The sequence below is a fragment of the Martes martes genome, assembly GCF_963455335.1.
Source record: "Martes martes genome assembly, chromosome: 6".
In the NCBI taxonomy this organism is placed as follows: Eukaryota; Metazoa; Chordata; class Mammalia; order Carnivora; family Mustelidae; genus Martes; species Martes martes.
This window is the reverse complement of record NC_137893.1, coordinates 68,038,683-68,066,539: the sequence shown is the minus strand read 5'-3', so window position 1 is coordinate 68,066,539 and position 27,857 is coordinate 68,038,683. Positions and strand designations below refer to the sequence as shown.

Genomic DNA, 27,857 nt, shown 5'->3' with positions numbered 1-27,857 from the left:
CTTACTATTATTGGTTAAGTTTGCAAAACCACTGTTGTTCAGTTAGACAAATGTCATCTACTTGGGGTACTGTGCTGGGAAACTGCTGGGGAGAGAACGGACCGGAGAAGACGCCCCGCCCCGGATGGCAGGTGCACATTCGCGGGGTGGTGGCCACACAACAAAGGAGCCATGGAACTCAGCCACAGGAGGGCAGGAGCAGCTCCAGGCTCTGACACAAGCTACAGGACCTCTGGGTTGGGGCTCTCTCCCAGCTATGAAATGATAGTAAATGAGTTAAGAAATAAAGTGCTGGAACTAGCACATACAATTATTGACAGTATTTCCTCAAAGGCAGCAAGGATGGCCCATCAAACTAGAAAACAAGAAACAGAAAAATCAGGCCCTTCTTTTAAAACTATTTTCTCTTAATACTGTATGCCCAAGAAGAAGAAGGAGGAGGAGATACGGTACCCCAAAAAAGAACATGGTGATAAAGAACAATGTTTCTGTCCTGCCCCCGCCCTGGATTCTTGCACGTGTCCTTTGCAAGGCTGTTTGAATCAGCCTCTGTGAAAGGAAATGTCAGCTTGAGCAGACCCAGTCTGAACGTGAGCAGAGCCAGTCCGAAGTTTAACCAGTGCTCCTCTGACTCTGGACTTGTGTGGGTATTCACCTCTTCGGACAGTTAATGCAGCTGAAGCCAAGAGAGGGTCAGATAATAATGATGCATGATAGCCCACGTATCTCCTTCTTCTTTGGTTTCGTGCAAAGTGTCAGCTGTATATTAAAAGAAACGTGTTCAGGAGTGAAAGCAGAAACCGCTCACCAGAGAGCCTGCAATCTGTGTTGACCTTGAACTTCAACAGCGCTGGTGATCCCGAGCCACATCAGAACCCCCAGTCGTGTCCTTGGGAACCCGGCCACCACGCCCCAGCTGGGCACAGCAGAATCGACCGCCTTCGTGCTTTAATAGTGGCCTCGCGCGGCAGCAGCTGGAACTGCAGGTGTTCAGCGGCAAACTTCGTTACTGGGCTGAGCACAGGTGCACCGGGTCAGGGTCACACCCAGTTCTCCTTCTGCCTTGGGAAGTGCGTGGGTAGGGAGCTGGTTAACCGGCCACTCCTGCTCGCATGCGCTGGACCACCCTCTGGAGTGCTCACAACAAAAGGACTTCGGGAGAGGAGGGCAACAAAGAGTTCATGGGATTTGTGAAGGCTCAATTCTGGCAATCAATGCCAGAGTTTTCCAAAACGGTTGTAGCTGCTATCATCCCCATCTCCATCATCCTTTTAATTTTTTTTGTTGTTGTTGTTTTGGTAGTGTGAAAGGACATCCCATCTTGGGTTATTTTGCCCCTTCCGGATTTATTTTACTCCTATTCTTCCTCATCTCACGAAGAGGCTCCATCAACCACCACACCCTCAAGTCAAAATCTCTGATCACCCTTAATTCCTCTCTCCCCTGCCTTCACCTGAGCAAGTCTTGTTGGTTCCGCTTCCAAACACATCTTCACTTCCTCTCCACCACTACCTTTGTGGTCCAAACTACTGTCTCTCAAAGCTCCCAAAAATCTTCTTCCATCCCTGCTAATCTGCAGCCCCTCTCAATGCATAAGCAGAGACAATGATCTTCCTGAAAAATAAATCAAATTCCGGAATCCCCTGCTGAAAAGCTTGCTTCCCCCTACCTTCTCTGTTTACTAGATTTCAGCCACGTGGGCCTGGGTGTCATCTCTGACCATGTCAAGACCTTTTGCACGTACTAGGGAAGGCTCTCCCTCAGGATGACTGCCTCATTCTCAGCCTTTAGGTCTCAGTTCAAAAGCCCCCTTTCCCTGGAGAGGCCTTATCTAAATTAGGACCCCACACCAAGTTACTCAGTCACTTACTCTCCCGTATCACCATGTTTTCCCTTCATAGCAACTCTGTAGGACAATGGGAGATCCTGGTATTTATTTATGGTTTGTCCATTCCACCAGAATCTAAGTTCCATAAAAGCAGAGATTGTTTATTTGGATCACAGCCAAATTCCTAGCACCTCCCACAGGGGTCAGTTCAGAGAAGTCATTCAATAGTTATTTTTGAATTAATATACAGATAAAACCATTTCTTTTATTTTTTTTTAAGTGTAAATGTGGCTACTACAGCAGGAAAACACATCAGGAGGTATGAGAATAACACAGAGAGATTCACTCATTTCAAGCAACAGCATGGATTTCACATGAAATCAGATGAACCCGTTCCCTAGAATACAAGAAACAGTCCTGTGGACTCACTTGCTCTGGGAATAGAATACATCTACCAGAAATATGTTAAAAAACAAAATCAAATACAAAACAGGTGGTAGAACTGAAATAGGGAGATTAGGGAAATGGATAATGTTATACTAAGCACTGTTTATAAATCCAGATCCTAATTCAAAGTATGTTACAAAAATGGAAGTCTAATGTTATGCCTCTCACAAAAACAAAACTTCTAGAAGAGCTGAGAGTTTTTGCATGATGGGAGGCAGGAATTATGCCTTTTGAACCAGAACAAAAATCTTAGGACAGAGAGACAGCATGCCTTTTAAAAACTGATTTCACAGTTATTCTATACATTTTCAGTAATCTTTATATTACTTTTAAGCATATCAAATGAATTCATTTATTTCCCTGTTAATAAACAAAAGGTAGATTCACAGAATTAGTGCACTTAAAAAGTAAACAAAGGAAACAGGAGACCTAGAGTCAATAACCCCTTCAAGTCCAGGTTGAATCACCTCAAAACACAAACTTTTGCTTATTTTCAACTGCTCTTCTCATACTTAATGTTGCAAATATGGCTGGTCTAGCAGGCCAGCTTTTTAGGACAGCCCAACACAGGATTATCCAAAAATATGTTGAGACTGTCAGGATGCTGGTATACAGTCCGTGGAGGTTTGTGTGTAATATTAAGAAAACCCCTTCAATTCTGATGTTCTAGGCCAGGAGCACCCATCTCCCAATGGGTATTGATACAGGATTCTTAAGGCTAGATTTCATTAGGTAAGAGGGAAGTCCGTTCCTCCTCCGTGCCCAGAATATTTTGGAGTTTAGATCTGCGTTGAAAGAAAAAAGAGGAGAACCTCAATATTTCTCATCTTAAAAAAAAAAAAAAAAAACAACCCAGTACCTACATCTCTACTTTTCCCCCTAAATGCATCTATCAAGTAATAAGCCTTCGGGTGCCCAGAAATCTGCTGACTGGAAGAACGGATACAGAATGGTTATTTCTTTTCCACTCCCACAGGCTGACTTTAAAAAGGGAAAAAAAGCTCAAGAGTTGACCATACCTTCTTCTCCGTGAGTGCTCCCACAGATAAAACAAGCCCATCGTTAGTCCCTTGAACACAATTAAAGGGACTGGTTAATGTCAATTCTCCAAGTCACACATCTCCACAAATATAAGGAAGATGAAAACAAGACTGATTACTCACACTTGTCAGAGCCCAAAGACCTTGGACAGCAGCTGCCCATTCAAAACCAATTTTCTCATACAGAAATCCACCCAGTGTTGGTCCTATAAAAGCACTAACAATGAAAAGGAGAAAGAGTATTAAATACCGTTTTAAAAAAAATAAAAAAAGAATTACTTCCTAAAGGCGGCACAATCCCTCCACAATCCCTCCAATTTAATTTTATTAAACTGGAAATGTAAGGGGGCATCTGGGTGACTAAGTCAGTTAAGCATCTGCCTTTAGCTCAGGTCATGATCCCAGTATTCTGGGACAGATTCCAGCATCGGGCTCCTTGCTGGGCAAGAAGCCTGCTTCTCCCTCTGCCTGCTGCTCCCCCTGCTTGTGCATGCACTCTCTCTCTCTGATAAATAAATAAACAAATAAAATCCTAATAAATACATAAATAAATTGGAACTGTAAGTACTAAAGACAAAAGTCAATTCCTGGACAGAGCACTGGGTGTGAGAAAACAATTATATCTTGGGGTGCCTCGGTGGCTCAGTGGGTTAAAGCCTCTGCCTTTGGTTCAGGTCATGATCCCAGGGTCCTGGGATCGAACCCCATATCGGGCTCTCTGCTCAGCAGGGAGCCTGCTTCCCTCTCTGCCTACTTGTGGTCTCTGTCTGTCAAAGAAATAAATAAAATCTTCAAAAAAAAAAACACAATTATATCTGATAATGATGACGTTCACAAATTTCAAGCAATTCTAAAATTATAGTAACTGCTTCTGAAAAACTGGTGCCTTAAACAAGAATGTTGAAAAGGACACATGCCCTCAAAAGAATCTTTATATTGTTCTCTATATTCTTCTCAGTATTTGTATTGAAAAGAACTTAATTCGGTATACATTTATTGAGATACACTACCATGTCAGTTGCACAGTCATCCTTCACGGATAGCAAAGAGTCAAAAATAGATGAGTGAATGAAGAAATGAAGACATTTTTAAAACTTGAGACATGCTCCTGTTAGAGGAACTTGGAAAGATCACTTTAAAAAGACAGCACACGGGACCATTTTGATGAGCTTTTAAAACTGCTGGTAAAACCACTGATCTTAGAGGCAGAGCATGTGGGTTAGGACTCCAGCTCTGGTCTAAATGAATTAGGTGCCTTTCGGCAACTCATTGGACTTCTCGGTGTCGATTTCTTCATAGAAGTGGAGATACCATCTGGCGGGTGTAAATGAAAGGGCTACTCACCCAACTGACCACATTGCGCTGGAGAGACCCGACACGAGTCCCACGGTACTTAATCCCTCCTCAAAGCCATTTTCGCTGCAGAGACAGAAGAATAGATCTGTTATGAAAAGGGAAACCTACACAAAGAAAGCAAATAGTATGTGACAGGTAAGTTAAAATAGACCAGAAATGATCTGAACAAAACCCACAGACAGAACACTCCATTTCTAAGATGAAAAGCTAATCCAATTTGAAGGAATTTTTATATTTATGTTGACTCCATGGTTTTCTAAAAATAATTTTATTGCATATATCAAGCATGATCTCGAGTCATGACCCATTTGCATGAAGTCTCATAAAAACATCATTAACGAAGAAATTCTTAAAATGAGATGAACATGCAAAGAGAGTAACGGGAAACTTTTAGAAAACCCAGAGGCAGCTCCTTATTGCTTGGTGAATTGTTGACTTGAGCCAACGGAGCTCACATTCTTCTCCCTGCTCCCTTGGTGTTCTTCATCATGCCTCCTAAACAAAAGACTGGTGGCCCAGTGACAAATGCCTACTGTGATACTAGGATTTATAATAAGAAATATATATTTGGTCTTCCTCCTGTTTCTGGCATACAGCCGCCCCAACACCCTTGGAATTTCCTAAGTGAGGAAAGCAATTTCAAGGGCCTTTGGTTATGTTAATAAGGTGAGCCTTAGGGGCTGGTTGGCCAAGAGAGCCAAGCATGTGATGAGAGGATGAGAACCTTTGGTCCCACTCCTGGAAGCCCCCACCTTTGAGGAGGGGAGAGGGGCTAGAGGTTGACTCCATGGCCAATGGCCATTGATTTAATCAACTGTGGGTATGTATGATATGTCCCTAAAAACCCAAAAGGACAGGGTGAGAGAGTTTCCAGGTTGGTGAACCAGACCCTTCCACATGCCAGTGTGCAGTGCCCCAAACCCAACAAGGACAGAAGCTCCTTTGATCAGGACTTTACCCTGCATGTCTTTTCATCTGGCTGTTGATTCACATCCTTTAATCTCTTTCGTAATAAACCAGTAAATTCTAATGAGTACACTGGTTTCCTGAGCTCTGTGAATCACTCTAGCAAATGAATTGAACTTAGGAAGTTTTCATGGGAACCTCTGATTTATAGGCCAGTCAGAAGCACATATAACAACCTGGACTTGGAATTAGCAGCCGCAGCACATGGCCATCTGCGGGACGGAGCCCTTCACCTGAGGGATGTGACCTTCTCTCCAGGTAGATAGTGTCAGAATTGAGTCGCACTGCAGGACACCTAGCTGGTTCTGGAGAGCTGCTTGGTGGTGTGAGACCCCCATCCCCACCCCCCAAGCCCCCAATGCACTAGAAATGGTACTAGAATCATTTTACCTGGTGATCATATGCCCTTGTGGGGACCTTCTCCGTGAGAAGGAAACAGTGCTGAGGCCTTTCCTTTGTGGTTTGGCTTTTCAAAATTCTGTGGGTTCCTAGGCATAAACTAAGCCAAGCCTCTACCCACAGCTCTACCCACAGCTCATGTGACCTATCACTGTGTTAACATTACCATAGATTGTCATCTATAGTAATATGGCATACTATTTATAGCACAATATTGTGTGACATAAAATCATCAAGATTTGGTCTTCTGAAAAAAAACTCCAACATCCTAGAAAACTGAGAAATTCAAGAAAGCGCTTGACGCTCCCCAGCTTCTCAAGCACAGAAGGGACTTACTAGGCACAACTGAGGATCTCTGGGATGGTTGGAATTAAGCTCATTCCAGCAGAGACGCCGTTCAGGACTAGGATGAGCACCAGCAGCCAGAGCTGACTGCAAAAGGGTTTTGGAGAAAGAAACAAAACCAGGCAACATTAGCATGTGAACAGGCACAAAGCCTCCTAGTAGGGAGGGCAGGCTGAATCCCAGAGCAGCTTGTTTCACAGATGACATGACCAGTCTGCCTCATTGCCATTTTATCCCACTTCTTTCAGTGACAGCACCCTTACAGCCGGGGCAGGGGGTGGGGAGGGGGGGGCGTTTGGATATCAATTCACCGCAATATCTCAACTTCTTTGGTCACACATATCCCATGCCCGGAGTCAACATGATAAGATATTATCACTGTGTCTAATCTTGTCAAAATTGGCTAAATGTTCATGTCACTCCTTCAATCACTTGGGTTTTGAAATTCAATTGACTGAAAAAAAAATGGCCTAGAAGGGAAGTTGTAAAGGAAGAGACAGGAAACTAATTTTGTTCCACTTCCCACACTGTGCCATTTACTTAATATCCATTTCCCCACTGAATCCTTGCAGCATTATCCTGCCAAGCAGCACACACTGTGATCAGATAAGAAAACCAAAGCTCTTGGAAGCTAAACGATTTGCCGGAGTTCCCATATCTAGTAAGTGGCAAAGGCTGGATGCAAACCCAAGTCTGAAGGACCCTGAAATACTTGCTGGTTCCCTGTCGCACTTTATCCCAGGACTACCTGAAAACCTCTAAGCTCCCTGTATTTCAGCAAGTAAATTACATTTAAGAAGCTCTAATGGGCAGCTACTATGTGCTAAGAATGAGACAGAAACAAGAAAGAAAGAAACAAAGAAAGATTTGATCCCAGTCTTAAGGCTCAAGAAGGAAGAGAAAAAACAAAAACATATTGTAAGAACTATCAGCTAAAAGTAGGTAGCAACAAACACTATTTTTAAAATAAAGTACAAACAAGCGTGCAATTAAAATGCAAAGGGAGAAGCTTTTTTCCTCACTCGATATAGATTTTAGGCATTTCTTTTGGCTAGCTCCTAGCAATGTAAAATACTGCCAGTCTAATAAGCAATTCACTGGAGTCCTAAATCAAGGTAATTATTGAAGTAATAAGGTTCAAAATATGAAGCTATGCCCTCGTCCCACCAAAAATTTCTTTAGTAGAAATTAATAGAAAAAGGAAAAACGTTACCTTTTAATGTGCAAGATTGGGATAGGTCCTAAGAACATGTAGCATACTGCCGTGATGATGTTTCCCCAGACCAGAAACCATTTCCTTAGATGCTGGTAAAGAGAATGAGAGTCCAAAAAAACTCTGAGAGGTAAAGTTCCTCCATAAAGAAAACATATGCAAAAAAAAAAAAAAAAAAATCATTGAAGAACACAAGCCATGACATGAACAAGATCCAAATACACTGAAGAAAACAAAACTTTACATTTAAGAGAAAATAGGTAGATGGTAAACAGAAAAGCAAGGACAATATACCCCACGATAGGGAGTTTCCTAGGAAAAGGATTCCTTGGGAATGGAGCATATTACAGATTTTGCACACAATGAACAATTCCAAAAATAACAATTTAAAAACAGTCCCCACAAGGAACCACCTGGTAGCTGCGATACATATTCACATTATTTTAAAAGTACCCAACAGAATTATTCCTTTTAAACTACTTGAGCACAGGCAGAAAATTCTAGAGGCAAAGTATCTGCTCAGTGAGAGAAGAGGGTCTTAAAACCGAGCTCCAAATATTGTTTAAGACCCTTATTTTTTGTCATTCAGATTACCTAGTAATCTCCGTGTAAGTTAAGTCTTGATAAATATTTATGTAAGCTTAGTGAGGAGGGAAATGCTAAATAAATAGATAAATATATAAGCAAGCACTAAAATCACAGAAGCTGGAGATTTGGCTATCAGTACTTACTAGCACTGTATACCAATCATCTGGACTGAATGGTTTAGATCTAGGCAAAGGAGAACAGAAGGGATTTTCTACCCGGATGGCCACAGGACAACCAAATGTATATTTATGTAGCCAATCCCTTCATTCCCACAGAAAACCTGAATTGTCTCCACTCAATCTTCCCTAGTCCTAACTAATTCTGCAACTCTGCCCTAATTTTTAAGGCCAGTCCATGTTATTTTGCATCAAGGGACTTTTTCCTTTAGCAAGTCAAATCTAATAGTTTGTCAACAGCTTCAGTGCAGACCCCATTTTCCCCCAGAAGAAGCAATTAAAAGTGAATTTTCTCAGAGTGACAGGTTAGAAGACACTGGAACCTCGCCATTGACTCCAAAAATTGAATACAGTAGAATTTCAATGTTCTCGCCCCCTCAAAAAAAAAAAATTAAAAGATAATATAGAGGCGATGGGTGTATTAATTAACCAGATGGAAGGCACCCTTTCACAATGAATTCGGATCCCAAATCACCATGGTGTACACTTTAAATATCTTACCATTTTATTTCTCAATTATATATTAATAAGCTGAATTTTTTTTTAAGTTGAGTATCAATTCTAATCAATGGACCTCTAGAGTTCCAGAAGTACAGCTGGAAAGCCACTGGCCTAAATATACAAAAGCAATTATTAAATGAAGATTCAGTGTACGTACTGGTATTTTATCACTCAGCAGACCAAACAATGGTGAAGAAATGGAGTAGGATAGGGCCAAACCCAGGAATACTAGTCCCACATAACCGGCTGGTAAATTAAACTGTAAATAAAATTCATATTAGAGTTATGTTATTAAGTCATTTTTAAAATAAACATAAATCTTTTCTAGCCACCTCCTCAGTTCTTGTTATCTATCATGAGCCCACTACTACCACTAAGTATCTTTCCTGATTTTGACTTGTGTAAATAGGCTCCTTTTTCTCTATAAGGGGAAGAAAAAAACCTAACCAGAGGTCAAAAGTCCTAGATGTCTTGCTCTGTAGCATTTGATTTTGAACATATAATTTTGCTTCTATGAATCATAACATTTTTTACATGTAAACCAGAGCTTCAAAAACTTTAGTGTGCATTAGAGAACTACCCAGAGTACTTTGAAGAGGTTCTTAGTTGGAAACAAGTGTTAACGTGCCTTGATTTAAGGGATTAAAAAAAAAAAAGAGGTTCTTAGACTTCAGCCCTAAAATTTCTGATTCAAAAGGTATGGGATGGGGCCAGAGAATTTGCATTTCTTACTCTTTTTTTTAAGTAGGCTCCACACCCAGCATGGAGCCCAACATGGGGCTTGAACTCAACCCTGAGATCAAGACCTGAGCTGAGATCAAGAGTGGGACACCTAACCTTCTGAGCCACCCAGGTGCCCTAAGAATTTGCATTTCTAACAAGCCACCAAGTGATGCTGACTGCCCATAGACTAAAATGCACTGGTGTAAAAAACACTGAGGATAACATTTATCCCATTTATTTCAAAGGGCTGTTAATATCTAATTAAAGAATGGATGGTGTGATGCATTACAAAAGACTTTTAAAACAGTAAGCTACCACACAACCTTGATACTGTTATTAGCATGATACAAACACCATTTTTGGTTCACTGAGTTGTTCCTGTTTTCCTTAATTTCCTTAACTAATTTTCTTAAGCAAGCTCATGAGATTTATATATGAGTCTATATATGTTTCAACAATTTTTATAACAAATTAGTCCTTTGAAGATACTAGTATGAAGGGGGCACGTGGGTGGCTCAGTTGGTTAAGCAACTGCCTTCAGCTCAGGTCATGATCCCAAGGTCCTGGAATCGAGCCCCATATCGTGCTCCCTGCTCAGTGGGGAGCCTGCTTCTCCTCCCTCTGCTGCTCTGCCTGCTTATGCTCTCTTGCTCTCACTGTCAAATACATAAATAAAAATCTTTAAAAAAAAAAAAGATACTAGTAGGAAGAAAAAAAGTCAGCAGTGTCTTCTGATTTTACAACTGGGGGAGACAGGGTGGAAATGTCCTACCCTAAAAGGCTAAGTGACGAGTGACAGGACAGTAAACTGCCAGTTCAAACAGCTGGTGAGAAGTCAGAAGAAGGGCAACAGGATAAAAATCTTTTGATAGAAAAAATAGGAAAATGTAAAGATATATCTAACAAATGTATTTGGAAAATAATATTTATAAAGATTTCTGATAAAATACACATGAGCAACTTGGATTTACCACAGATTGGTTACAATATTTTCCCCTTGTTTAGGCAGAAATTCTTCAGAGGATAGAAAAATGACTCTTGAAGAGATACACTGTTGATGACACGAATGGCATGTGTCATCATAAACACAAAATATGTTTCTTATTACCTCACAGATGCTCAAGCAAGATACTACATTATTTCCTAAACGTTGGGTCAGGCACTAAAATCACAGTCTCCATGTTTATCTTTTTGCATATCTCACATACCCAAAACTGTCTCTAGTGACTTCGAGGAACTGTGTCTGGTAACTGTGCTTTTTGAATTCCCAAACCTCACATATAGTCAGTGTGGGATGCAATTAGAGTTCTGCCTTTATAAACACATATTAATTCTTCAGTATAATTAGCTACCAGACTTAGTAGTACACTTTATCACATTATTAATAATCTCTTTTCCAGAAATAACTAAGAGAAAATTTCTACAACATCCAACTTTTAAATCCAACATTTATTTTCCAGCACTCAAAAAAAAAAAAAAATTGAGAGAGACTCTTGATTCCTCTCTACCATCCCAGATTAATATATTCCATAGTCATTTCATTGTATGTATGTAATAGCCTGAAAAGTAAGTGGACCCAGAAGGGATCTGTTAGAGAAGAACATCAAATGAGCTACAGAGTACCCCAAATGTCTCACTGGAATTCAAACAAGTAGAGGAAAGTATCCTTGTTAAGCAGCCAGACCTGTGATGACTCGAGCAAGACCTTGAAAAGGAGACCAGTATTCGGGCCACTTAGTGAAAAGCTTCTTTCGTTCACCCTGAATCAGACCCCTAGTCAAAGGGATGTCACAGAGGGAAGGTACAGGCTACCCATGGGTGCAGTTCTTACCCTGTGCAGTTCTCACAGCCACTCAGAGCTCATTCCACAAAGCAGAACCCAAGAGCAAGCAAACACACCCACCTTCTACAGTGCAGAGCTCTTTGACAATCAGGCCACCTACCTTCTCCAGAACAAAGAGAGACAGAGTAGGATCAAGGAAGCCAAAACATGAGCTGAGTGAGTTGATGACGAAGGCTATGAGCGCGACCTTGGGTAGAGTGATCAGTTTCCAGAACGAGTGTTTGCCTGGATCAGAGTCTTTGGGTAAAAATTTGAAGAAGGAAAAAAAAAAAAATCAGAGTAGTTCACAATGTCAACCTATTTTGAAAAGTAAAATTGGTAAGGCCACCTTTATTTGGTAATCAAAATAACTGCACCTCTGAGTTTGCTTAAAATTGCCTATTATCTATATTGCATATAAATTATTCAAACCTAGGAGCCACAATGAGTTTTCTTAAAAACAATTTCTCAGATTCATAAAGAATCAACTGAAAGCAGAGTGTGAGGAGAAGAGAGGGTCTTCGGTTATAGGTTATAACTGTGAGGCCTTCCCCAGACGGGACAGAGAATATATAAAGTTAGATTTGGTGCAGGGGAAAAGCCAGAAGCTTTATCAAGAAACAATGTGTATGCTGAGAAGGAATCTACGTTCACTAAAGAGCACAAGACAATTTTTTTTGTTTTTTTCTGATGGCAAAGAAAACACCAGATTGAGAGGTGTGCTACTGAATCACACACAAATTACACTGGCCCTCAAGGTCAACTGCGCTGACCTCAGTTCCAGTATCCCCTTGCAGGAACTCAACTTCTTCACTGTTTCCAGCAACAGGAATGGTTATTTCCAAGCCTCCAGTCACATGCTCTGACTCCTTTCTTTTTCTCCTGCTAATTTTTCAAATTCTATCCAATCCATAAGGTCTGGTTCTGGCCCACAAATTTTACCTTTTTCTGTTTCCTACCGCACTTCTGGAATCTACCATACCTTTTAGCACCTAAACTACATTTTTTTATTATTGTTTACTATTGTTTACTATTGTTTGGTGATTTTCCTATCACCCTGTTAATTTACTGAGCAAAATCTTTGCAAAATGCTGGGCAGATAAAGGCAAAAAAGACAGAGCCAAGCCCTGACCTCACAAAGAAGTTACAGGAAGGAGAGGAGATAGCTTGGATGTAACTAGGAGGGAAACTTTCAGAGCATATGAGAGGACTGCCTTAAACAAACAAACAAAAACAGGGAAAGCCATATAAAGAAGGCTTCCTGAAAGTATTGATATCTAAGTTGATGCCCAAAGCATGAGCTTAAGATGAGCAAGTCAAAGAAGAGGAAAAAATAAACTAGGAACATTATTCCAGGAATGGCACCTTTCAAGACTCAAAAATCAGGAAAACTATTCTGTGTTTGAAGAAATGAAGGGAGAGAAGCAAAGCTAGTGGATGGAGACTGGCGTAGGGGACACCAGCAGCATGGAGAGAGATCATACTGCGGAAGCATGTTTATGCAAGACTCTGGAAAACATGCTTAGAAGCCTGAGAAATCACTAGGGAATCCAAACAAGGGGTAGGAATCAGATCTGTGGTTTGAAGAAACCTCTCTGTGGCCTTGTGGAGAATGGAGACAAGGGGACCGGTCAGGAGGCAGCCACAGTGCTGGGGCAGAGATGATATTGGCCAGGTGAGGACAAGGAAGCTCCTTGAGGGCGAGGATCAGCACTTGTATATCCTTGTTTCTCCAAAAACACCTGTTATGGTTCATTACTTAATTCTTGGAGAATAAGGATCCAGTATGGAGCAAAATACCAAAAAAAAGCACAAAGAATGGTTCAAGTATTTTGAGCATTACATTTAGAACTTGGTCAAGATCCAAGGGATAAAGTTAAACCATGATGTTAATTTCTTATTTATTAGCTAAAAAGTCAATGGTGATCCAAATGTGAGCACAGTCTAGGACACTCAACTACAGAAAGTGTGCAGTTAGACTCAGAGAGAGGACAAACACCCCCATGTGGCTTGGGGTAACAGGGCCAGCAGGGAGAGACTTCATTTGGTGTGGATTTTGAATGGTTTATTAAAGAGATTCATTAGTCACCATTGACATATAAATTATAGATCAATTTTAATTGGTTATATTTATTTGCATATAAAAGGTATTATTGGGGATTTCTGGTATAAGATAAACTATTATGGCAGAAATGATCGCCTTCTCTAAATCCAAAGCAGGGAAAAATGAGAAATCACAATGAGAATACTTAAGAGCGTCCAAAGAAGCAAACACATAATGAGTTTAATTAAACTGTGGCAGGAGGCCAAGCAACGAAAACCTAGCATGATACCTGCTTCATGAGACACATGGCAGAATCACCGGGGGAGCTTTCCCAAGCTACTCGGGTATTCTCTCTGCTCCACACAATTCTGACCTATTCTTTTAGAGGGACATGACCCCCTGGTTGACGATGTTGCCAGGAAGCTACTGTTAGAGGTGTTACTTACACAGCATTTAGCTGGATGATCAAGAAGGTTCAGAAAGACTTCCCAGAAGAGGTAATACAGAGTAAGTTTTGAAGAATGAGGAGGGTCAGAGCAGATGGGAAGGGGAGAGATTTCAGACCATGTGGCTCCTCTACCGCAATCTCACAACAGGTACTCATGGCTTTCAAGATAAAGCTCATGTTTCACGGATTTAGGGATTTTTAATAAGAGGACTGGCATGTCCATGGCTGTTTTCGAAATATTTCATGAGAGTGGTACAGAAGAGAGGACTTGGTGAGCAGATACAAAGGATAAGAGAGAGAGAGAGAGGGAGAGAGAGACTAAAGTTGACTCTTAACCCCCAAAGCTAGAACCACATTGTCTGTGAGTCCAGAATGAGGTAAAGGAGTGGGGTAGAATTTACAGGGCACCAAATTCTGCCAATATCATCAAAATAAAAGGAAATTTCATTTTCTAGCTTCTATCCATAAGCTCTCCAAAAACATTAATTTGGTAAGTACTCCTTCATGGGAACTCCTAAATCTATATTTACAGTCTTAACATTATCAATCTCAGAGTTTTTTTTAATACCAGCTTTTTTCCATTCAATCTAAACAGAAGATCCCCATAGATAAACAGCAACATTGCCAAACCCTTTTGTTCACAAAAATATAACTAACTGGGATTTTGTTAAGTTCAATGAAAATGCTGGGAGATTTTAATGGAGGAATAACAGAAACGAAGAGAACTAACTGTCAAGGAAGTAGGCTGGTGGCAGTCAGAAAAGGCTGCAAAAGACACCACGTGGTGGGGGGATGGGGGAGACCAAGAGAGCAGGCCAGGACTCCAGGAGTAAAGATGTGGGGAGGCCAGTCTAGTGCCTCACCACAGAAGTTCTAAATACCCTGTCCTACCATGAATGAATAAGCAAAATCGTTTTTCCCTCTACAGTGGGGTAAAGGGTTGACAGAACTGTTTTTCCCACTGCATGAGACTCTGACCTGGTGTTAGTTTCTTGATTATCAGCCCAATGTTATCTGTGAACCAAGCGACCAGGATGCTTGACCACAGAAACCACTGTCATAAGCAGAAATGACAAGCACCGCCTTGTGTTTCGGGGCGTAGTTCTTCTCTAGAAACTTTGTCTAGCTCTCTCCTCTCCAGCCTTCAAGTTAACTCTTTAGCTCTACTCCCCTCATCACCTGATAAAGGTCAAATGCCAGCGATGTTACTAGGCAATCTTGCTTATAATAAAAATGGCCCTTGCCTGGTAAATGTCATTCCGTAGAGTCCATAGAGAAGGAACGAGAAATGAACAATGTGTACCTGATGAAGACACCAAGCTTGGTGCCCCCCTGAGTGTGCTGACTTAGGCATGTCCCTCATAGTGAGCCTTGCAGCTATGTCCATGGAGCTGTTACAGGATAGGTTGACTCCTATGGGGCATAAAGGTTTGAAGCCAGGATGACCCCCATTACTACCCGATGCAGCTGTGTGTTCTCACACTGGCATCTGGGAGGACTACTGGGGAGAAGGTCTGACCCCGCTCTCCTGCCTACCGGCCTTCCAAAAAGATAGTGCCATGTGTGGCCTTTGACAACTTGTCGTTCCGAATACTTAAGTCCAAGAAGACCTCTGTGGGCACTTCACAGGGTAATGTTTTATGATGAGAAATTAAATATTCGACAGTTCTAAAGGTCAGAACCAATTTGTAATACATAGAAATTCATATAAACTGCCTACAGCAACACTTCTGAAAAGAGAATCAATTCTTTCAGGGTGTGCCATAAATCTATTATTGATTATATAAAATAAAAGTGAGTATTTGTGAAATTGGCCTCCTACAGAGGCCAATTTACTTAAATTTCAGACTCTTAAAATGAGTAATAAATGCGGTCTTACCATAATTAGGTAAAATGTACATGTTGAGTGGTACCATCAGCAGAACTATGCATCCCAGCAAAATAAAAGGCATCTCATAGCCAAAGGACTGATACAGGAAGCCACCTAAAGGAGGCCCTAAAACTAGTCCCAGTCCAGAAAAAATCTCAAGACTTCCCTAAAAATGGGGGGAAAAAGAAAATTGAGTCAATATAATCTGTTTGAAGAATTAACAAATGAAGATATTATGGACACCATCTGAAAAAAATTCTACCCATGTCACAATTTACACACACAAACCCACACAAACCCAAGATGAGCCAAAAACTTGAACATACATATTGAAAGCATAGAAATTCTAGAAAAATAAAATATGGCAGGCTTTTTTTTTTTTTTAATTTTTAATCCCTATGGTTGGGAAGTTTTTCTAATTGCAATATAAAGCTCACAAGACACAAAAGAAAAAATTCATAAATCAGATTACATAAAAATATGAAAACCAATGGATGGTTAAGTACATCAAAAGACAAATGAAGAACAGGGGAAAAAATATTGACAAAGGACTACTTTCCCCAAATATATCAAGAGAGCTTATACTAATCAATGGGGGAAAAATGAACCATCTAATAGGAAAATGAGCAAATGTTGTAAGTAGACTGTTAATACATAAAATACAAGTAGCTCTTAGGCATGTAATAGAAAGCCCATCCTCACTTTTAAAAGAAGTAAATGGTTAAACCACAAGATACCAGTTTTTACTAATCACCCATCAAATGCTCTGCTGCCAAGAAAGTGAGGAAAGCAGCCCATGCGTACACTGTTAGTGAATGAATGAACACAGGAGGGTAATTTGGCACATACTCCCTGACCCAGAATGCCATTCTGGGAATTTAATTTATGGGCACAGTCGTAAAGATGTGATACGGTATACGTACAAGCTTATGTGTTTGTAGCACTGTTTGTACCAGCAAAAAATGTAGATGATCTAAACATTCATCAACACTTTGAGTAAACCATGGATGTATGTTACCTCCATATAGTGAAGTACTATATACTGCCACTAAAGGGAAGCCAGAGTAGAGAACTCTTCATGTATAGGCACAGATCATGTATAGGCACAGAAAGATCTCCGAAATGATTTCACTGTTAGTATAACAGCAAGGCTCTAAACAGTGTGGAGAGTATCCTACTGCTAGCATAAAGGAAACAAAGGGGAAAGAATCACACGTGCCCTCTGTGTATGTGCGCACATGCATGCCTTCCTGTGCACTCGCACACATGCCCATGAACACATTCATACATACATGGAATCACTCTAGAAAGAACCTGTAATCTCTGTGGCCTCCCGGGAGACCGATGTGGGACTGCATTCCTAGACAACAGGTGTGTCCATAAGGTGAGGAAAAGTAATATATAGAATACATTCACTTTATTTTGTATTTCCTTTGGCAACTTCTGAATTCCATACTATATAAAATTTTTTGCTAAAATTAAAATAAACAAAACTAGCTTTTTTCAAAAGCTAGGAAAATATTTTACTCTTAAAAATCTCTTACAGAAATTGCACCATTTTAGACCAATCTAGACTTTGGCAGTGCTAAGCAGAGATTGTAGCCAGCAACCTTGCATCCTGAGACCTCACAGAGGACACAAAAGTAGTCCACTTGTAATTTCAATTTCAAAAAGTATACAGGAATTCTACATTTCGTCATAAGGAAGCTGTCCACATCGACTACCAAGTTAGCTGTGTCAGCTTTAGGCTGTAATTTTTATATAGAAATGGGGTTGGCAACATGAATTTACCCTGTTGACCAGAAAATCAAAGTGACTATTGTTGTCATCATAGGAAATTCCCTGGGTGGCACCTTCCAGAGGGTTCCACAGAAGAGCAGTTCTTTACCAGTCAAAAAGTAGTTCCATAGTCAAATTGAGTTGTGGAAAATTAAATAAAATATCTTTACTATAGGATTTCTCAGAGTCTTAATACACTCACTCAAGTGAAAGTTGGAGGACAGCACAGGTACACTCCATTTTACCCCCAGAACCTTGTTTTACGGAGCCTGTCAATGGTCTCGTGTTCTCCCAAACCATTTTTGAGAAATGTGTTTCTGGGAAATGTAAGCAGTACATCACTGCCTACCATATGGCTACAGAACCTAAAATGAGCCTGAGCAGCCAGCTAGGTTTAGGTATAGATATTCAATAAAAAGTGGGAATAAATATGGGCGCCTGGGTGACTCAGTTGGTTAAGCAACTGCCTTCGGCTCGGGTCATGATCCTGGAGTCCCAGGATGGAGTCCCGCTTCAGGCTTCCTGCTTGGTGGGGAGTCTGCTTCTCCCTCTGGCCCTCCCTCTCCTCAAGCTCTCTCTGTCTCTCATTCTCTCTCTCAAATAAATAAATAAATAAAATCTTAAAAAAAAAAAGTGGGAAGAAATAATTACCTACACAGCAAAAATACTAATGGCCAAAACTGCAGTATTAATATGGGTAAATAAGGGCATTCTTTTTTTTTTTTTTTTTTTTTTTGACAGAGAGATCACAAGTAGGCAGAGCAACAGGTAGAGAAAGGGGGAAGCAGGCTCCCTGCTGAGCAGAGAGCCCAATGCGGGGCTCGATCCCAGGACCCTGAGATCATGACCTGAGCCAAAGGCAGAGGCTTAACCCACTGAGCCACCTAGACGCCCCAAATAAGGGCATTCTTAGAACTAGGCTGAGGAGGCCCTAAAGTCTAAAGGACAATTATTCCTTCTGAGGGCTGCATTTGGTCTGATATGCAAACCACAGGTCCTTCCAGAGTGCCTGGGTCCAGAGGAGAGAGCCATAAGAGAGCCTGCTTGGGGTCAGAGGCAGTAGTCAAGAGCTGGGACAGACATCTGGTCTGTCACTAATACTAGGTGTCCGGCCAATATATGGGAATGTATGTCAATCAAGTTCTGGATTTGGGGAAAAGTAAGAAAAAGCACACAAGGACTGCAAGCTCTCTAAGATTCCTTCCATGAATCTGGGAAAAGTAGAGGAAGGCCTCAAGCTTGAATCAAGTGTCTGGCCGCTAAGGAACTGTCCACTGTTGCTCGGTCACAGTCTGGGTACAGTGAGACAACAAAATACTACCAGGGAGCTCGTTTTGTTTGTTTTGTCTTTAACGGTAAAAAAGAATATTTAGTTTGAACCCCATTTACCTGCTACTTCAGGGGATCATATGCGTAGGAAGAGACCTAAATAAGACTGATGGTACATTTGCTGACAGCCTGCTGCTGGAAGTAGTAACTGGGGTAAAAGGTAACCAAAGCACACAGAAAATAGGAAAAAGTAGATCTCAAAGAAAGTGTTAACTTGGAAAAGGCAAGTATTTTCACATACGCTAAGAGGAAAACAGGAAACACGTATGAAATACATACCAACACCGTAGCCACATTATTTGGAAAAGCCTTTACGAGAATGGAAAAAGACGCAGTTATTGCTGCCGCAAAGCTGACTGCGTCTGCCACTCTCACTAGAAAACACATAGCAATAAATATTGGTCCATCTGGAACTTGATCCAATACACTAAAAAAAAAAACAAGACAATTTTCAAATGCCAGGCTGGTTTTTATTGTTTTTCCTTTTTATCTCGACTCACTGAAAAGAATCTCACCTACAGTTCTTATAATAAATCTCTTTAGAATATGATTTTTGGGGGGCATCTGGGAGGCTCAGTGGGTTAGGCCTCTGCCTTTGGCTCAGGTCATGATCTCACGGTCCTGGGATCGAGCCCCACATCTGGCTCTCTGCTCCGCGGAGAGCCTGCTTCCCCACCCTCTGCCTGCCACTCTGCCTACTTGTGATCACTCTCTCTGTAAAATAAATAAATAAAATCTTTAAAAAAAAGATTTTTATTTTATTTTTTTTTAAGATTTTATTTATTTATTCAACAGAGAGAGATCACAAGTAGGCAGAGAGGCAGGCAGAGAGAAAGGGATGCAGGCTCCCTGATGAGTAGAGAGCCTGATGCGGGGCTCGATCCCAGGACCCTAGGATCATGACCCGAGCTGAAGGCAGAGGCTTTAACCCACTGAGCCACCCAGGCGCCCTAAAAAAATGATTTTTTAAAGTTGCTTTGTTGTACTTTCAGTAGAAGACAATTATCTCTTTTTTGGTTAACAATCTGCATCACATAATGACAGTTTCATTGCCCTTGTGTGCTCCCGTAACTGGTCTTCTACATGGTGATACTAAATCGACTTTTTGAAATATGTAGAATCACTCTGCTAAGAACATAGATGAAAAAAAGACTTCTTGGTCTCAGGTACCCCTCAGTGGTAGAACTCAAATCTTCAAACAAACAAAAAAAGGAATGCAGAAAATAGAAGACCATCCCCCCTTCCAAAAAAAAAAAAAAAAGGAAAGAAAGAAAAAAGAAAAAGGAAGATAAAAAGGACAAAAGGGGCGTGACAAAAAAACCCCACTTAGTTTGATATGAAGGCTTTCTGACCTTACTCCATCATCTTACCATACTCTTTCCATGCTGCTATACTCCCCAAGTAATTGTGTAGGCTCGTTCACATGATTTGCCACGAAACTACTGGTGTAAGGACTCTAAGCCTTAAGATTTCTATAGCTATTTTACCTTTGGCACCTATTTTTCTCTTTTCCTGGAAACAGCAATGGAGGGAACCATTCCGAAGGGAGCACACGACTCAAGCCTGGCCAATCAGAGTGTCCTCCTCCCCTACACTGCCCCGGATGCAGGGATGGGTCACCAACAAGATCAGGCCAGTGGCTCCATTCTGAGAATCTACCCGAAGCTCAGGAAAAGTGGGAAGCTGCTGAGGAATTCTTCCTATGGGAGCTACTGGGGGAACTCTTGCTGCCACAAGGGAACACCTTGACCAAGAACAAAGCACAAGAAGAGGAAAACAAAACCAGGAGCTTGAGAAAGATTTCCGATGACATTATTTCAACATCTGTCTCCTGATATGCTTTGGCTGATTCTTTAATGCACTTGGCGCTTGAGCCAAAACATATCGTGTGACTCAGAAAAGTGAGTTAAGTTTCTGTCACTCACACTCATAACCCTGATGAATGGATTCAGAAGCCACCTAACGATAATTCCTTAGAAGGCTCTTTCCTGCATTGATCCTATCCTCTAAACACCCAATTCCCTTTACCAATAGCTACATGCACGGCTATAAGCAGGCAATCAATGGTACCAAGTGATTTAAAGAATCCATTAAAATTTTAAACTGAAGATAAATTATGAAATTTGTTCAAGTTCCCAAACATATCAGAACATGACTTACCCAAAGAGAATTGTAACTCCTCCTGAGACAAACATTCCTGCTACAAACATAAATTTTGCTCCAATTTGTACAAGCTATAATAAATGTCAGAGAAGAGTGGTAAATTGATGACTGTTACAAGTCCACATCCACATAAACAAATCCACTGCATCAGAAAATATAAGGTTTGGGAAATGTATGTACAATTAATATAAGATTATAATAATTCTTCAATGGAATGACAATATCCATTGCTTGCAAACATGGAAGAAGTGAAAAATCAATCAACCCATTATGGTAAATGAAATAACTCGGTCAGAGAAAGACCAATACCATATGATCTCACTCATATGTGGAATTTGAGAAACAAAACAAACGAGCAAAGGGAAAGAAAAAGACAGAGACATAAACCAAGAAATGGACTCTTAACTGTAGAGCACAAACTGATGGTTACCTTAATCCCCATAGGTGATGGGGATTAAGGAGTGCACTTGTTGTGATGAGCACTGGGTGTTTGATGGGAAGTGTTGAATCACTATACTGTGCACCTGAAAACTAACAGTTAGCTAACTGGAATTCAAATAAAAACTTAGAAAAAAAATTAATCAACCTTAAGAATGGAACCATGAACACTTCACTTAATTCATAAAATATAGTGATGGCTATTTCTGTATCAACGGAAATTCTAGACGTATAGATTGGAATAACTCATTACACAACATATTAAAAATTAAAGTGTTCATATGAATTTTAATACTTACATATTTTCCAAACACCAAAGATGCCAGCAAGTCAAACAAAGCGTAACATCCAAAGATCATACCCGTAACTGTATTGCTGACTCCTTTCTTTTCCGCCTTTAAAAACAGAAAAGGAAACAAAGTTTGCAAGACAAACTTTCATCCATGTGGAAAGATGGAGTTCTTAGATCAGAGCATTGTTTTCTTGTAACCTTTATCTGTGTAGCAATTTCAAAGATTTTCATTTTAAAATAAGCAGAATGGGGAAGGAAGGGAAACTATAGTAAGACCCGGTCTCTGACATGAAAATTATTCACTCACCACACCCATAAAGAATTGTTAGCTTTATAATCTTGAGAAAGAAAAACGAAGCTGGAGGCAACGCATTTCATGATTTCAAAAATAAATTCCAGGGGTGCTTAGGTGGCTCAGTCCGTTAAGCATCTGACTCTTGATTTCAGTTCAGGTCATGATCTCAGGGTCCTGAGATCAAGCCCTGGAGTAGGGCTCTGTGCTGGACATAGAGTCTGCTTAAGATTCTCTCTCTCCTTCTCCCCCTGGCCCTCACCCTTCCCATACTCACGCCCATGCATGTGCACTCTCTTAATTAATTAATAACAAAGCTGAAGTAATTAAAACAGCATGGCACTGGCATAGACAAACATATGGAATAGATTAGAGAGCCTAGCAATAAACTCACACACATATGGTCAATTGATCTTCCATAAGGATGTCAAGGACAGACAGTGAAGAAAGGATAGTCTCTTCAACAAATGGCATTCGGGAAACCAGACATCCACAAACAAAAGAATGAAATCAGAACCCTATCTTACACCTGCTCACAAAATCAACTCAGAATGACTTAAATGTAAGATCTGAAACTGTCAGACTCCTCAAAAGAGGGTGCTTCTTGACATTGGGCTTGGCAATGATTTCTTGGATTTGACACCAAAAACTCAGGCAATAAAACCAAAAGTAGACAGATGGCATGAGAACTCAGCAATCAATAAGCCAAGAAGAGAGGCCTGAACAGACCCCTCCCTCACAGTCCTCAGAAGGAACCAACCTTGCTAACATCTTCCCAGACTTCCAGCCTCCAGAACTGTTAGACAAGAAATTTCTGTTGTTTAAACCACCCCGTCTGTGGTATTTGTTACGGCAGCGCTAGCAAACTAAAACAGGTACCTCAGCGGGAAGATATCATCAAAGGAGTCAATAAAGATATGGAAAGAACATTCACTGATCAAGTCACATTATCCATGTTCCTTGCTTAGTCGATCCGGTAAGTATTTCATCCTAGAGTCTGGCATTATTGATATAATGGCTTTGCAACTAACATTTATTTATTGGACCCTCACTATGAGGATCACTATTAAGTGCTGTTGTACATGCTTTCTTACAACAACCGAGTAAGGGGTGCATTTTCAGCTGGCCCCATTTTACAGAAGAGGAGGCAGACATGCAAAAGTTACACCATCATGGCAGCCATGACAGTTTCCATGTTGCACAGGTTCCCACATTAGCTGTGGACATGGGATGGTGACTTCAGATATTTCAGAATCACATTCTATGGCAGCAGCTAAATATCACTTTTGGAATGTGGAGGCTGCTTCACATCAGAAAACCAAGAATAGCTATTAAAAGCAATTTCTAGTTCACATGTTGTCCTGTGACAAAGAAGGAGGGTGCCAGAAAAAGGATAAGTAGAAATAGGAATCCTGCACCACAATTTAAGAAGGGCCCTATTTCTCCTTTGTCTAATTAGCTCTAGGTAATAGGAAGGATACATGCAGGAGGAAAGGTAAGTTTTGCCTGTACATTTGGCAACCACAAGGCTTTATTTTAATAAGAAATGAAAAGAAAGAGCCCGCTCTTTATATCTAGACCTTTTAAAGTTAGAATGCCTTCTCCCTTCCTCTGTGTTCTTTCCTCCAGCCTTCCCTCCTGAACAAAAAAAGTAAATCAAAAACTTAAAAGTGCAGCATAGGAATAGCGTCAATAATACTTTAACAGCTTTGAAAGGTGACAATTGGTAACTATGTTCATTGCGGTGAGCACTGCATAATGTATAGAATTGTCTAATTGCTATGCTGTAGACACGAAACTAATATAACAATGTACATCAGCTTGATGTCCATTTCTTTAAAAAAGATTGGAAAAAATATTAACAAATAATGAAAACAGAGGCTCCTGGGTGGCTCGGTTGGTTAAGCATCTGCCTTCAGCTCATGTCATGATCTCACCCGGGATCAAGCCCCACACTGGGCTCCCTGCTCAGCGGGGAGCCAACTTCTCCCTCTGCCTGCTGCTCCCCCACCTCGTGCGCTCGCTCTCTCTCTCGCTCGCTCTCTCTCTCTTACTCTGCTCTACCAAGCAAATAAAGTCTTTAAAAAAATAAAATAAAATAATTAAAAACCATGTATCTGTAGTCTGGTTTTCTCTTGTATTCCACTAAGAGGAAGCTAATACTGCTCTGAGTTCCAACTGAGCCAGGAAACGCTCCACTATCTTGTCGTTCCAGTTACTCTAGTTCTTCTCTGCCCTGATTCCAGAGGATCTACCCCTCATTATATTTTCTGAAACCCAAACTTGATCAGGCTACTCTGTCTTGTTCAGACATCCCTGATAACTTCTCGCTGACATCCTTGGCCTATATGGAAGGACCCTTGCCTTCTAGCTCCCCCTGCCTCCGCAGATCTGCTGCCTCCTGTTGGACTTCCCTCCAGCCAAAGCCCAAGACACATCAAGTTGTCTGCTTTCCCCAAGAACATGCTATTTATTTTGCTAATCCCATGACTATCCAACCTATTTCTTTCCTACAACACCTTTGACTCTGTCGTTCACCTTGAGAACTACATTTCTCAAGACTAAACTTGGGTCTATCCCATGAAGTCCCTTTCAGTACTATCCCTTTGTCTCCCTCCCCACCTGCACACAGGACAAAATGAACTATTCCTTTCTCTAGAGTCTCTTAACAATTTGAAGAGCGTTTTGGTAAAGGGTGTCCAAATACTCTGCAACTCATGTTTGTTTGTTTGTTTTCATCTTTTGTCACTCCCAGTGGATTGACAAGAGAGGGACATTGTCTTATCTCTTCTCTGCCCTAATGCATCCAATGCCTACATACCCTACCATGGGAAGCCATTAACCCTCCCACTCCCGGGACGCCTGGGTGGCTCAGTTGGTTAAGCAGCTGCCTTCAGCTCAGGTCATGATCCCAGCGTCCTGGGATCAAGTCCCACATCGGGCTCCTTGCTTGGCAGGGAGCCTGCTTCTCCCTCTGCCTATGGTTGCTCACTCTCTCTCCCACTCTCTCTCTGACAAATAAATAAATAAAATTTAAAAAAAAAAAAAAAAACCCTCCCAGTCCCACTCAGTAAAGAGAACTAAATTGGGCCAGTCACTGAACTTCTGAGTCTTGTCTTCATTGGCAACATGATGAGATTCTCGCTACTCTCCTACTCCCTTATGCAGTAGCTGCAGAGATCAAATGGGATAAATGTGTGGGAAAGCACATTGAAAACTAAAAAGCACTGTATAGGTACAAAGTCACATTGTTCTTTTAACAGAGAAGCCATTTCCATCCTCGTTGGTAACACACAGAATGAAGGACTCCATGTTATCAAGGCAATGAGAGGACTGAGAGTGCAATGAGGGCTAAGATTTGGGCAAAGAGTACAAAGCCAGTACCCTTCTTTCATGCTACATCCCACCCACCTCCAGATAAGGGATTCTCTATGAGTTAATTCCCTTTGAGTCTGTCATGAACCATAAACCCACATAAAAGGCAATGATTGGAAGGAACTAGCCACTCTAAGAATTCCTCATTGGCACAAACCATTGCTACTAGATTCCATAAGAATTTCAAGTTAAAGAAAGGGGATTTAAAGGGACCATGCCTTCCTAATTCCAAAATATTAATATGTTAAAAACTCCAGGAGACAAACTTCCTCTCTCAGCATAGACCTTTTGCAATAATGCCAAAATCTCAACTACTCAGAGCACCCCCCTTGTTTCAGCTGCAGAAACCAAACAAAGGTTTATCAAATTACATGGTAAGAGAAGTAATCCGCAGATGGTCAGTTATATTTAGATGAATTATCTCCCAAGAGGGTTTCCTCTCTGACTGGATTTTTTTCTCTGGTATCAAATATTCCATCAGAAGTCTTTCTGTTTACTAAAGTTCTATGCATCATCTTTACTAAATGCAGATTTTTACATTTTACACACCACAGAATGAAATAATTCAAAGTGCTTGTTAAAAAATTAAAATTCAGAAAAATATAAAAATGTCTCACCTCCTTGGGGAAAAAGGGTCCAAGGATAGAATAGCACATCATAGAACCCAAGTTAATGGAAGCTGCTGATATCAGTACAAAGAGCTGTTCTCTTGAAAGCTGTCTGGATGTCTCTCTTGCATTTCCTGGAGGGTCATCACCTTAAATGCAAACATGCTACAATTACAGGCATATAATTGGGACTCCTGACCAAAGTTCGCAAAAGTCATTTCTGTGCACGCTGAAGATAATATCTGCACAGTTAAGGGCTATTTTGAGTCTAGCACATTTGATCAAATGGAACACAAAACTTGTACATCACTCCCATTTCGAAAATGTATCATTTTCAGGGCAGAATTTATCAAACCATCTGACCTGTTTTGCCTTCACTATTTCTTCCACTATTCCTTCTAGTAAATTCCTTCAGGAAGGATGAGGCAACAAAGAGCCCTCCAAAAGGTATGCTCTCCAAACTATAATGTAACTTCTCGAGTTACTAGCTTCATATGTTACATGGACTCAAAATGTTCTAAGCATGTCAAGTTAGCTGTTCAGTAAGCATTCTAGGGTAGTATTGAAGTCAAGTGAAGTGTAAGTAGGAGAAAACAAACTAAAGCATTCAATTGGCGAATGAATACTTACAATGGTATGCTGCTGGAAAGACAAGTCCCACAGATCCGTAAATCTATATGTATTTTACACTAATAACTGGCCTTTTGCATTGATTATTTCAATACTTATTTCCAGGGCTAAGTGTTCATTTAATTTTAAAGATAACAGGTCAGTTACTCAGTTTCAAATATTCAGCAAATCTATCAGTCATTTCTAAATTCAATGGCTTGGAGAAAAAGGAAATTTAAGTAAGAAAATTTTATTTGGTCTGCTCTACGTTTCAGAGGTTGCCACTGCAGTCCAGGGGGAAAAAAAATCTGTGCAAGATGAGGAAGTATCAAGAATCTTTGTAAAACTTTCTGGAATAGATGAGGAAGGGAACTGAGAGAAAGTTAAAAGGGGGGAGCAACAGTAGGTGCTCCAAATGTAATGCTTTACCTTTGTCTAATGGCATACTTATTTGAATGCATTCCCAAACACAGGATATTTATACGAGCAGCAGCGCTACAGAGGAGAAAAGTCTTCAGAGACCTAGCCCTGGCCCTGAACTTCAACCCCTCCCAGAGAGAGAAAAACTCTAACACGAAGACCCGCTCCCCACCCTCCTCGCCAGGCCCCAGCCTTTTCGAATCCCTCCGAAACAAACCAAGCTAAAACTAATTCAATCGTCAATAAAGGCGACAGGACCCACGCCACCAAGGGGTGTCTGTCCGCGCCGCTCTCGGTCACCTCTGGGGAGGCGTGTGCCCTCCGGATCCCCCGACGAGTCCATGAGCGCGATGCACGGTACTCCCGCGCCGCGGCTCCCGGGTCCGAGCACGCGCCCTCGGACTCGACCTCACAGGAGCCAACGAGCTGACGAGAACTGCTCAGCCAGATCCTGGCATTGCCTATTCACCGCGGGAAGCGGTGGGCCGGGAGCTGCCCGCAGCCTGGGAGGATACCTAGGAGCTCCGGGAGGCGGGGCGGGGGCGGGGCGGGGGCGGGGCGGGAGTGGAGCAGCTCTTTGTTTATTTAAAGACACAGGCTACTATCATACCCCCCCCCCCCCCCAGCCCGTGGATAGGCTGTGCTTCCCTTTCTGTGTGGGGCGGGATGGGGAGAGGACTATCTACATTCCAGCTAGGTGAACCCCGTAGCCTAAAATAAGTAAAATGTGTTTCCACTAGAGGTAACAAAGGAAGCGTATCTAGACACAAAAAAGATAGGCTACCA

General features: G+C 41.2%; 1 protein-coding gene across 1 annotated transcript; it reads right to left on the bottom strand.

The window, feature by feature from the left end:
- Positions 1–1,976: 1,976 nt before the first annotated feature.
- SLC18B1 (solute carrier family 18 member B1) lies at positions 1,977–27,597 on the bottom strand. The gene is made up of 14 exons (XM_080806039.1): positions 27,372–27,597; positions 26,052–26,191; positions 21,775–21,870; positions 21,035–21,108; positions 19,154–19,301; positions 15,776–15,932; positions 11,526–11,662; positions 9,017–9,118; positions 7,595–7,686; positions 6,373–6,468; positions 4,660–4,734; positions 3,439–3,532; positions 3,295–3,344; positions 1,977–3,060 (listed from the first exon to the last, which is right to left on the bottom strand). Exons 1-14 carry the CDS (start codon positions 27,412–27,414, stop codon positions 2,994–2,996), a joined length of 1,371 nt encoding a protein of 456 aa, XP_080662165.1. The 5' UTR covers positions 27,415–27,597; the 3' UTR covers positions 1,977–2,993.
- Positions 27,598–27,857: the final 260 nt, after the last annotated feature.